The following is a 13,559-nucleotide window of genomic DNA, read 5'->3' as shown; positions in this document are numbered from 1 at the left end:
ACCAGCCACTCCTGGGAAGGAAGGTTGGGCAATCCTACTTCCATAGTTATACTGCCTTGGAAACCCAAGGAGGGGTCGCTATGAGTCGGGGCCAATTCGATGGCAAATAACAACAGCAACAACATTCCGTCTTTAGGAGCTCAGGTACTGTAGTGCCTAAGGCACTTGACTGCTAATCAGAAGGCTGGAGGTTCAAACCCACCAGCCACTCCTCGGAAGGAAGATGGGACAATCTAATTCCCTAGTGATACTGCCTCAGAAATCCAAAGAGGGGTCGCTATGAGTCAGGTCTGACTTGATGGCACATAACAACAACAATACTCTGTCTTTGAATCAAAGTTAGGCCTTATGAGATATGGGTGTGGCCCTGGTCATACCTAGCACACCAAACTCTCAAACAAAATTATCTTTCCAGCAAATGTGTATTTCTACAATCCCAACAGAATTCGGATTCTGGATTCAGTTTCGCTGCTTAAACCAAAATAACCAGGCAAGATTCTCCAAATCTAATAAGGGCATCCCCAGCTGAGAGTTGAGAGGTGCTTCCTGCTGTCAACGACCATTCCCTAACAATGGAACTCAGGGAGCCGGCAGTCTGCAGGCTTGGGGGCTCTTCAGCACGGGTCAGTCTTAGGCATCAATATACCCCGCCATTTGCTCAGCCTCGCTTCGAAACTCGGTTTGAAAGCGCGATCTATCAGCAGGTGAGCTTGTTTTCCACTCACAGGGCTGACTCACGCTTGTAGCCACAGGTACGTTCAGGCTGCGCATCTCAGCCATCCCTCCTAGTTGCATATTAACCATGTTCTGAGGTTTGCAGTAACAGCTTAACAGCTTACTGGCTGCGCGCCCCAAATGACGGTTAAGTCTTTACTAAGGTTGCCCAAGTGGGCATAAAAACCGCTTTCCTCTCCATCTCCAGCCTTCGGTCTGCTCTGTCCAAGTGGCTGCAGCGATCGCCTTCACGAAGCCCTCCTGAGCCCATGGAATGCAGACTCCCCACTCGCGCGAGGTCCGCATGCGCACGCGCGGCCATGGGCAAGCGGCCGGATCCCACCCCGGGCGGGGAGAGCGGTATGCGCCTGCGCGGAGCCAGGCGGTCCGGGCCGAGTCGCAGCCGCGGGGTGGCGGGCGGTTGCCGTGGGATCCGCCGGGCCCCTCCCTCCATCCCCGCCCCCCACTGCCCGCGACTACGAGACGCAGAGACCGACCCCGGCCCTCCCCGCCGGCTGGGCAGCCCGCGCAGCAGCCGGTGACCCGGGAAGAGGCGGTGACGCTCCAAGATGTCGCAGACGGCCATGTCCGAGACCTATGGTAGGAGACCAGGACCGGCCGGGGCCCCGGGTCTGGGGGTCTCGGGCGGGCGCTTCCAGGGGAAGGCGGCGGGGACCTGGCTGGGCGTGCAGCCTGTACGCGATCTTTTTAGTTCCCTCCTTCCTCTTCTCCCCCCCGTACACCCTAGCGTTTCTCTTATCTTCATCTAACTTTAGTGGCTTAAGGTTGGGGAAACCAGCTCGAGACTTGATTCCATCTGCTATATTGTCCCCAGCGAAGGACCTGCAGGGCAACGCCAGTATTTCGGTGTGTTCCTCAAATTCTACCGTTTGACCTTTACAGTTTTTCAATTCCATTCTTTCTGCTATGATTACATTGGAGAGCCTTGGGTAGACTAGTCCATTTTCTCTGCCAGAGACCTCTCAGCGCATTTATTTCTCTCTAGTAGGGGTTTTATAGCTGGTTCTGACTTGCGATGTGGCTATTTATAAACGTATCTTGTCCTCTTTTTAAGACCCCTTTTAAGACCATAACACCTTCAAAGCAAAGCCCTGCCTAATCTTTGTTTCGAGAACTGAGGATTTATTTGAATAAATGAAAAAGCCTTCCCAATTCATAAGCTATGTTGCTTTTTAACAGTCCTGGGTAGTAAGACTAAACAATAATAGTATACTTCTACTTGGTATCAGGGTTGAGTAGTTGAGTAGATGTTTAACAGTCTCTTAATCACTCTTTGAGATGCATGCATTCTCACTCAAATTAAGACTTTGGGAGTTTTGCAATCTTGAAGAGAGACTCAAGTTCAAATCCTCTGTAAACTTGCACCTAAAGCACACTTAAAAAAAAAAAAAAAGTATATGCTTCAGACAAATTAGTTTTGTCTCCATCTGTCCTGGCCTTTGGCTTCTGCAGTGACAGTCATCCTATTCTATGACTATGAAATCTTTGCTCTGAAGTTAGGAGCTTTGGTGCTAGGCGCTGTGCATGCAGCAGGGAGCCAAGCTGAGCCCCTCTCTGGGTCTCTGCCTTCATGGTGCTTACAGTCTAGTGTGGAATACAGTATTAATTATGACACTAATGAATGAATACTAAATCCCAGGCAACATTCTGAAGAGATGTAATGATCTAGAAGTGTGTTAGAAAGGAAGGTGGCCCAGATTGAGGGGTAGGGAGGTTAGCAAGGCATCACTGTTGTAACAGTTTGTGCCAGTGCCCTGAGGGAAATGGAATTCCAATATGGGATGTGTGGATTGGCCTTGAAGGAGAGGGTAAACAGAGGTGAACAGGGACCTCAATGGGGCAAGACTTAGTGGAAGGTTTTGGTGTTTCTCCTAAGAAGTCTTTGGTGGGTTAAGTGGTGAAACCAGAGTGGATTTCGTCTTATCTTTGACAGCTCCTGTTCTTTGAGACACTTGGGGCATGATACCCTGTTTTAGAAGGCAAAGGAAGCCTTCCATGAAGTCACAGACTTCGTAAATACCGATATTGTTGGAGCTGTAAAAACCTGTGAATCATGCCCACATGGTCTATAACTGCTTCTAACTACAGTCATGGACTTCATAAAGAAATTAGGTTTCTCTAACAAATGCTGGGAGCTCTGGTAGCATAGTGCCTAAGGCGCTTGACTGCTAACCAGAAGGCTGGTGGTTCAAACCCACCAGCCACTCCTCGGAAGGAAGGTTGGGCAATCCTACTTCCGTAGTGATACTGCCTCGGAAACCCAAGGAGGGGTCACTATGAGTCGGGGCCGACTCGACGGCACATAACAACAGCAACAACAAATGCTGGTTGCACTTTTACTTCTGTTTTCAAGTGTTCCTTCTTCCACACTTTTTTTTTTTTCCTTTAACCTAGGTAAGGTACAGTGGGGAGGGATAAAAAGTCCAAATGAGAAAACTGGATTTGGGATGGTGGTGGTCATGAATTAATTAGTAAGAAAGGAGGCTAGACTGGAAGAGTTCAGGAGATACAGTATATAAATTTCATTTGTCTTAATATAAAATGATAAAGTACAGTATCATTTTGGTATCTTTACTTCTTCACTCATGCCAGTTTATTGACCTTTTGAGCATCATAGATTAATTAAACTCTGAGCATTAGTGCTGTAGTTATCTAGTGCTACTATAACAGAAATACCACAAGTGGATAGCTTTAACATACAGAAAACTATTTTCTCATACTTTCCAAAACCAAAACGACCTAACTCGCTACCATTGAGTCTATTCCGACTCATAGCGACCCTCTTTGGGTTTCTGAGGCGGTAAATCTTTACAGAAGTAGATTGCCCCGTCTTCCTTCCATGGAGTGGCTGGTGGGTTTGAACCACCAACCTTCTGGATAGCAATCAAATGCCTGTATTCAGGGTGCTGAGTTTTGGGGGAAGGCTTTTTCCGTCTGTCAGCTCAGGAGAAAGGTTTTTGCCTTTGAGCTTCTGCTCCTGGGCAGTCTTCATGTGGCTTGCCATCTCTCTTCCCCCATCTCAGCTTATTTAGCTTGCTTGTTTAGTCTCTTTTTAAAAGTCTCAACAGAGATTGATTAAAGACAAACTCTATACTAATCCAGTCTCATTAGTGTAACAAAGACAGCCCATTCCCCAATGGCATTATAACTATAGGTATAGAAGTTAGGAATTATAACACAAATTTTGGGGGACACAAGTCAACCATAACAATTAGTATTCTCATTTTATGGTATCCTCCAGATATGTTTTCACTTTGTACTAACTCTGAATTTAATTGTTTCCTCATTAGAAAATTAGTTCTAGAAAGGAGTATAGTACTTGAAGCTGCCAACCTGAAATAAAACCTTCACCAAAACTAAGTACTAATCTGTTCTCTTCACTTATCATTGGCCATAGTTGCATTTCATTGGCCTCCCAAAGTAAAGCGATCAGGTTCCCTTCATCCAGAAACTTGCCTCTTAGATAACTGGGAAAGAAATGTTTGATTGATCATAAATTCCTTTGTATTCTATGCTCTTGTTCTAGTTTATAAAATGAGGCTCTGTGTAGCTTGACAGAAGTTTGATGAAAAAAGAAGAGCCAGTGCTTACAATACACTGTCAATTCACTGGATCTTCCTTCATTTTAGCATGTTAAAGCGGTATTTCACCCTCTCTGGACTGAAGCCATTAACCACAGGAATACTGTAATTCAATTTCTATAACATTGCAATACAAAATTAAAGTCTGAAACAGATAGGAAACTTGAAACCCTCAATCTGACTGTTCCTTACCTAAAACAAAACAAAACACTGCCATCATGTCAATTCTGACTCATAGCAAATGTTTCAACAAGTGCATGCAACACTAGAAGTGCTTACTTGTTTACGTTAAGAAATCTGGAAGACAGCTACCTGGCCAGCTGACTGGAAGAGATCTGTATTTGTGCTCATTCCAAAGAAAGATGATCCCACAGAATGCAGAAATTATTGGGACAATATCATTAACATCACACACAAGTAAAATTTTGCTAAAGATAATTCAAAAATGGTTGCAACAGTATATTGACAGGAAACTGCTAGAAATTCAGACTGATTTAAGAAGAGGAGGTAGAATGAGGGATATTATTGCTGATGTCAGATGGATCTTGGCTGAAAGCAGAGAATACCAGAAACATGTTTATCTGTGTTTTATTGACTATACAAAGGCATTCAACTGTATGCATCATAACAAATTATGGGAATTCGAGAACACTTCATTGTGCTCATCTAGAATCTGTACATAGACCAAGAGTTAGTCATTCAAACTGAACAAGGGAATACTCCATGGTTTAAAATCAGGAGAGGTGTGCATCAGGGTTGTTTCCTTTCACTATGTTTATTCAATATGTGTGCTGAGCAAATAATCCAAGAAGCTCAACTGTATGAAGAATGTGGCATCAGAATTGAAGGAAGACTCATTAACAACTTCCAGTATTCAGATGACACAACCTTGCATACAGAAAGTGAAGATGACTTGAAACACTTACTGATAAAGATCAAAGACTACGGCCTTCAGTATGGATTACACTTCAACATAAAACAAAAATCCTCACAACTGGATTGATAAGGAACATCACAATAAATGGAGAAAAGATTGAAATTGTCAAGGATTCGTGTATATATATAAATCTTGGATCCACAGTCAGTCCCATGGAAGCAGCAGTCAAGAAATCAAACAACATATTGTGTTGGGTAAATCATCTGCAAAAGACCTCTTTGAAAGTGTTGGAAAGCAAAGATAGCACTTTGAGGATGAAGGTTTGCTTGACTCAAACTATGATATTTTCACTCACCTCATACTCATGCAAAGCTGGAAAAATGCATTAGGAAGATAATGAAGAAGAATTGATGCTTTTGAATTTTGGTGTTGGTGAAGAATCTTGAATATACCATGGACTGCCAGAAGAATGTACAAATCTGTCTTGGAGGAAGTACAATCAGAACGCTCCTTAGAAGAGAGAAGGGCAAACTTTTTCTCGTGTAATTTGGCCATGTTATCAGGAGGGACCAGTTCCTAGAGAAGGACATCATGCTTGGTAAATGAAAAAGAGGAAGACCCTCAATGAGATAGATTGAGACAGTGGCTGCAACACTGGGCACAAACAACAATGATTGTAAAGATGACAAAGAGCCAGGCAGTGTATCATTCTGTTGTACATAGTGTCACTATGAGTCAGAAATAACAGCAATAACAATATATTGAATAATTACCAAAACTGTATGTCATGGAAAAAACTAGCATTTAGTATGTATTTTCTATATGTTCTCGGAAGGAAGATTGGCCAATCTACTTCCATAGAGATACTACTTTGGAAACCCAAGGAGGGATCATTATGAGTTGAATCGACTTAACAGCAGTGAGTTTGGTTTGTTTGTTTGTTTTCTATATGCTACTCTACATACTAGGAAATTTTTGTCTGTTATTTTTTTGAACCTTGTCAATGGACCTGTGCTATTTTATAGATTAGAAGCTGGACTTGAAGTTAAGTAACTTGCCTAGGGTTGCATGGTGTTAGATAGCAAAGCAAACCACGGTTGAAACCCAGATCTAGCTGACTCCACAGATGTGCTTCTCTCACAGTGCAATTGGTTCCCAGATCTGTGGATTTCAAACAAAATTAGGGAATTGAAAAGTAAAGATGTTAAAACAGCCCCACCATTGCCTTACTTTCATAAAAGGCAAGACATTTAGAAAGGAAATATATGATATCAGAGTAAAGAACATTTCTTTAAACTGAATAAATCCATCATTTAAAATATTTCTATTCGCTTTTATTTTCTCATTCATTGAAAACTTCCAAGAGCCAAAGTTTGGCAAACAGTATACCAGTGCTTCTCAAACTAATGAATAGATGAGTCCCCTGGAACTTAGTAAGTCTAAGATAGATGGAGACTCTGCATCTGACTAGCTCCCATGCAATGCAAGTGCCATTGATCCAGGGACCACATTTGAGTATTAAGTCACTATACTATATAGTGCCCCCTTGCCATAGAAGTTTGGAAACATTGTTCTTTGGAAAAGCAAAACCAAAAAATCAAACCTGTTGGCAAGGTGATTCTGACTCATGGCCGTCCCATGTGTTACAGAGTAGAACTGCTCCTTAAGGTTTTCTTGACTGTAATTGTTATGGAAGCAGATTGCCAGGCCTCTTTCACAAATCCTTTAGGTTAGGAGTTGAGTCCAAACTGTTTGCACCACCCAGGGACCTTTGGAATAGCAAAAAGTTTATGTTGATTTTCCACAATCTTTTGAACTATAAAGCATTCTGATTCTTGCCTATGACTTTACTCCTGATACTCTGATGACTTCTACATCTGTAATTCCAGTTGTATCACTCACTCAAATTAAAAATTGTGTTTCAACTCCCTCTCTGACTTCACCTAGATGACCTACGGGTGCCCCAACTCAGCAGGTCCCCATACCAGCTAATCACCCTTCCTTTTCTTCAATTATCTATATTTTCCATGTAACCAACCATTTGTCTAAACAAACAAACAAAAAACAAACTTACTACCATTGAGCCATTCTGACTCATAACAACCCCCTTTGGGTTTCTGAGGCAGTAAATCTTTATGAAAGTAGATTGCCTAATCTTCCTTCCAGGTAGCAGCTGGTGGGTTTGAACCTCCATCCAGCCTTGTGGTTAGCAGTCAAATGCCTTAGGCACCATGCCACCATTTGCCTAGAAGAGAAAATTAAAACCGTTTTTAATTCTTCATCATTCTTATCTCCCAAATCCAGTTGGCTGACCTTTTAGCATAGTTTAAGTTAAAGGTATACTGCTTTCCACTAGAGGAGGCAAGAAAAAGTTAAATTGAGCCTGGTTTAGTGGATTATAAAGCAAGGAAACTGGGTTTCTTCCCACCATTCTTCACAAATTGACTTAGTAATTGTGCCAGTTATTTTTCAGATTTTTACACTGCATTGCACACACACCTAAGGCAGTATCTACACACTCAGGATCTGGAAGAAAAGAGCTGCCTGTGAAAGAAGAGGAAGGTGTCTGGTAGGGATGTAGGAAAATTGATTTGAAGCCCAGACTACGAGAAACTTATGCCACAGCCTCACTAGGAAATTGTGGTGACTTAATTAGATTAGATGGTGTTTTCCAAAGTTTTTTGAGTTCCTTGAAAACAGTTTTATGTCAACATATGTGAATTTTACTTTTAGCTATGTTAATGATAATATCTCTTCTGTTAAGGACTATGCCACCAACTTTTTTCGGGGAGCCCACTTTGGATAGAATTATCCATAACAGAATTTTTTTGCAAGGTTCAATACTTTTTTTAAAATTCACGAATAACCAGGCAAATACATTGATGACCTTTTTATTAGATCTCTTCAGTACTGTCACTTGGACTGGTGGCTTCCTTTTCTGCACCTTGGGAAAGTGACTTTTTTTTTTTTTTTTTTACTTCAAGTAGAAAGCTACTAAGAAATTGCAATTTAGATGCTGAGTAGTTGGCCAGGTTCACTCTCCTGCTGAGTACCTTGCTTCTGCATACCAGCCTCATAGTGCATGCAGTTCAAATGAATACATTGGCAAATCACAGACCCTATTGTGGACTTTGAGGATCAATCTTTGGATAGTCTGTACTATTGACATTTAATTCCAACTCAGGCCAACTACCAGCCCCCCCAGGGCAGAACTGCCAAGCCCCAAGGTGAGCTTTCCCACCCTTTTGCTTATTTTCCTGCCCTCCACATGTCATGTCCTCCTGCTATCCAAGCCTTCTACCTCTTCTAAGTAGTATTTCACCAAAGTTTCTGCTGCTTCATTCCTCCCTGGCCATTGTACTAATTTTTCTTTTCCTTTGAAGTACATGTCATCTTATATTCCATATTTTACTATTTCTTTATCACTGCAGTTACCTAATGACCTCTGGGTCACTCCCTGTTTAGCAAGGTCACAAGGCTTACAGTTGGACACTGCACCCCAACTCCTCTATGATACTTGGGTGATTATGGTGCCTGTGTAGAAGGCTTACTCAACAACTTAACTTCACAGTTCCGTTACTTCATCTTAGTTACTTTCTCTTCAGCACCTCCTTATGCATTGTCCACTATCTCATTTTGATCCACTCCCACTATATCTAGTCTTTGCTTTAAGAGCTCCAGGCTCCTGGTCCTTCCCCTCCTACCCACTTCTTTTCAGGCAAGAAGCTGCTCCTTATTCAGCTTAGATTTCTTTTTTACTACTTCCCTGCCTATGCTCTCACACCTCCTCTTTGTCTTTCAGCTACTCATTTCTTACAGATCCCCAGTCTTGGCTTCACACTCATCTGTCTTGCCTTCTGCTGTACAACAGCTGGTGGACTTTGCTGGAAAACCCTGTTCAGATTGAGATTACTAAAGATGTGTGTTCTCTGGTTCCCACTGGGTACCCAGTAGTATTTAGGAATTCTTTTTCTTATCCTGGTCATCCCTCCTTTTTCTATATCAGTTGTTTGAAACCTTCACTAATCTCTTTATGCACATTATCTCACCCTCAGTAAATAACATGGAGGAAAAATGCCATGATAGGAAACTCTTTCTTCCTCTTCCGTTTCCCAAACTTATAAACTCATTTACCTCCACACTTATTCTTAACCATTTTCTGTTGTCGCAGAAGAAAGCCATCTTATTGAAAGCCATCTTATTCTTATTGAAGGCTAATCACTCCCTTATACTATAGATCTCATCTTTAAATTTATATCTTCTCTTCTCTTCTTTCTTTTCTACTGGCCATTTGCTGTCTGTTGGCTTTAAAAAAAAAAATGCCTCTCTGAATCGTCCTTTACCCTATGTCTTTCTGACACAGCTAAGCTACTGCTGCTTTTTTAAAAAATTTATTTTGTTGTTGTTGAGAATATACCCAGCAAAACATGTATCAATTAACAGTCTCTCCATGTACAATTCAGTGACATTGATTACCTTCTTTGAGTTGTGCAGTCATTCTCACCCTTCTTTTCTGAGTTGTTCCTCCCCCATAACATAAACTCACTGCCCCTTAAAGTTCATATCTAATCTTTTGAGATGTGGTTGTCAGTTTGATACCATAGGTAGATCTTGAAAGAGCACAGTCCTGACGGCAAACATTCATTACTAATTAAGCTGTTGTTCACTTTTAAGAGGACTTCAGGGGATATTTTTAGTTGAGTATTTAAAGAGTATCTTAGGGCAGTAGTTTTAATGGTTCATCCAGCCTCCATGGCTCCGGAAAGTGTGGAGTCCATGAGAAGTTTAAATTCTGTCCTCTCTTTTCTCTCTTTTGATCATGATTCTTCTGTAGAATCTTTGAACAAAATGTTCAGTAACGGTAGCCGAGTACCATCTAGTTCTGGTCTCATGGAAAAGAAGGCAGTTACCCACATATTCCATATCCTCCTCCTGTTCCTAACTCTCCTTCTTCCATTGTTGCTCCTGGCAAGTAGAAACCAATTGATGTGCCTTGGATGGCTGCTTGCAAGCCTACACAGTGAACAAGGAGGTAGAACAAAATCACTAAACATGTTATTAGGCCAGTTAACTGGGTTGTCCCATGAAACCATGACCCCAAACCTCCAAAGCATTGAACCAAATCCTCAGCTACTCTTTTTTTTTTGGTCATTGTTGTAAGTGTATCTATCACAAAATTTTGCCAATTCAACTTTTACAAGTGTGTAACTTATTGACAGCAATTGCAATAATTGACAACCAAGCTTCTTTTAAGAGGTGTCAATATTTTTTGTCTGCAGTATCTCACTCCCTCCTTCTTTGACAGACTGTACTTAGGCTTTGGCTGTTACTTAAGTAAAGTTAATTTCACCAAGATTGCTGATGCCTTAATGCAGCAAACATTCTCCAGCCTTTATTATATTTAGCTTTTCTTTTCATATTCAGCTCCATATGAGAGCTGACTTGTAAAATCTTTACCTAGTTGCCTCACAGATATTTTAAAATTTAATCTCTCTGAATCTGTACTCATTATTTGGCTTCAAAATGTGTTTCTCCTCAAAACCTTCAGTATTCCTCTCAGTTCTTAGTATCACAAACCAACTGTTCCCCTAATCCAGAAACCAAGGAATCATTCCTACTGAAACTCTAATGGGCACCTCTTCTGTCAGGAGGTAAAACATATTAAATCAATACTGTAGGCAATGGCAGTAACATTCTGTTCTTTTCTGACCTTTGTTGTCGTTGTTGTTATGTGCCATCAAGTCGGACTTGACTCACAGCGACCCCTCCTTGGGTTTCCCCCTCCTTGGGTTTCCGAGGCGGTATCACTACGGAAGTAGATTGCCCCATCTTCCTTCCAAGGAGTGGCTGGTGGGTTTGAACCGCCAGCCTTCTGGATAGCAGTCAAGTGCCTTAGCCACTATGCTACCAGAGCTCTTTTAGAACTCTTAAAAAGCAAAAGTATTGCTTGGGGGTGAAACTAGGAAGGCAAAGGTCATGTCTTACTTACTGATCTTAACTCTCCTGAAGACTCAAAGTTGTCATTGAATATCAGTTGTTGAACAAGGTGTGCTGTCCTAGGTTATATGGTCACTTTTCTGATTCATTTCTTCATGCCAGTGGTTGCCTTTGCTGTCAGCAGTTGATTGTCATCCTGCCGTAGCTCACAGTCCCACTTTAATGTGTGCTTTGTAATTTGCCAGTAGTCAGAGAAATTACGATAACAGAGGTTGCTTGAAATGAATGTGAAAAGAAATCAGTAAATTGCAAATGAGGATTCCCCTGTAAAGTGCATTAGTGACCTTTAACTCTTTGGCTTTGCTTTCGCTGTTTCAGTGGCTTGGAGGCCATTTTTTTCCTCATCTGTATTTTGTTTTCTGAGTGGCTGATATTTTTGTTATCTCTTCTTTTACATTTCTCCTATGAAAAATTAAAACTACACCAGTAGAATATATTCACTTTGGGTTTTTTCTTTTGTAATATGATCTTTCCTACATCTTCAATCTTAATTCATTCCTGAGGAAACCTTCATTAAGTGAATGTCATGTCATACATTAAATGAGAAAAAAATTTATGTGATTTTGAGCCTCCAAATTAGTGCCCAGTTATAATAAAACAACACCAGGTGAAATAGACATAATTCCTTAACTGGTTCACATTTATCTCAATACAACCTAATTGGGCAAGTTTCCTTCATTAATTCTTTACATATGACTACAGTCATGTGTCATTTAACGTCCACGATACATTCTGTGAAATAGAAGTTTGTGATTTGGCTGTTGTGCAAACACCATTTTGTAGTCTGGTTCTGCTTTTTCTTTAAGCATCTCAAACAAGCTTCATGCATTAGCCTTGATCATCAGTGTACTGAAAGGGATTCTCAATCTACATCATTAATAATTTCTCCATATCTGATACAGATCCCTTTCATCTTCTCATTAGCCTTGTAGCTTTCAATGGAGCCAGTCCTTTAACATGTTGGAGAGTTTTTCTTTGTTTCTGAGGATCATCATGATTGTCTAATGTGACATTCCTAAATAGAGAGCAACAGTATTCACTGATTTTCCACTGTTACATTGTTTTATAACCTTTTCTTTTACTTCTGAAGTGATACTTCTTGCTATTGCTATCACTCAAACTTGTTTTGCTGCATTTGGGAGCCATGATACACTTCATGGTATTATTTTCAAGAGAAAGTTAAATAGAGATAACACAGCACACTCGAGGCACTGTGCATGAGATTGGATGCCTGTGTGTCGAAGCATACACTGTTGTATTTGATAAACTTTGTAGATAGAAATTATAATGCAGTACATAATACACCACTGTCCGATATATTACTGGAAAACTTTATGAACAACCCTGAAACATTGTCCTATATAGTGCCGGAATATGAGCCAATCAGGTCAGAAGGCACTCAAAATTTGGGGAAGAGCTGATTCCTCACAGTAGAGATGACCTTAACAATATAGATAGAGTAAAGCTTTTGTGACCTCCATTGACTGAGGTGTCATGACTCAAAATGAGTAGAAACAGATACAAACATCCATTAATATGCAAACAGATACAAACATAGAATGTACGAAGTATGAATCTAGGAAAATTGGAAGGTGTCAAAAATGAAATGGAACACATGAAGATCGATATCTTAGGCATTGGTGAGCTGAAATGGACTGGTTTTGGCTATTTTGAATCAGACAACCATATGATCTACTATGCCAGAATTGACAAATTGAAGAGGAATGGTGTGGCATTTATCATCGAAAAGAATGCTTCAAGATCTGTCCTGAGGTACAATGCTGTCAGTGATAGGATAATATCCATACCTACAAGGAAAATCAGTTAATATTACTATTATTCAAATCTGTGCTCCAACCACAGAAGTCAGAGATGAGGAAGTTGAAGATTTTTACCAACTTCTGCAATCTGAAGTTGACCAAACATGCAGTCAAGATGTGTTGATTATCACTGGTGACTGGAATGCAAAAGTTGGAAACAAAGAAGAGTTACCAGTAGTTGGAAAAATACGGTGTTGGTGATAGAAATAACACTGGAGATCACATGATAAAATTTTGCAAAACCAAAGATTCATTGCAAATACTTTTTTTCAACAACATACATGACAACTATAGACATGGACTTCACCAGATAGAATACACAGGAATCACATTGACTACATCTGTGGCAAGAGGCAATGGAGAAGTTCATTATCTTTACAAGAACAAGGCCAGGAGCTGACTGTGGAACAGACCATCAACTGCTTATATGCACGTTCAAGTTGAAGTTGGAACAATTCATAAACAAAACGAGCTCAGCACAGAAAATAATATGGAACAAAGAAACCAGGGACACCATGAAAAAATACATAACAAAATGACAGCAACAAA

General features: G+C 40.7%; 1 protein-coding gene across 1 annotated transcript in view; it reads left to right on the top strand.

The window, feature by feature from the left end:
* The first annotated feature begins 1,298 nt into the window (after window positions 1-1,298).
* The window catches only part of RAB4A (RAB4A, member RAS oncogene family), a 79,828-nt gene continuing 67,567 nt past the window's right edge, over window positions 1,299-13,559 (top strand). Inside the window, exons 1-2 of the mRNA XM_042780643.1 lie at window positions 1,299-1,409; window positions 1,491-1,581. Of these exons, the coding sequence (XP_042636577.1) occupies window positions 1,299-1,409; window positions 1,491-1,581 (202 nt within the window). The remainder of the gene's footprint in view (window positions 1,410-1,490; window positions 1,582-13,559) is intronic.

This window comes from Orycteropus afer, unplaced genomic scaffold (assembly GCF_000298275.1).
Source record: "Orycteropus afer afer isolate SDZICR_OR568_19922 unplaced genomic scaffold, OryAfe1.0 scaffold00050, whole genome shotgun sequence".
Lineage (NCBI taxonomy): Eukaryota > Metazoa > Chordata > Mammalia > Tubulidentata > Orycteropodidae > Orycteropus > Orycteropus afer.
Note: the sequence above shows the minus strand (reverse complement) of the source record. Positions and strands in the feature narration are given on the sequence as shown.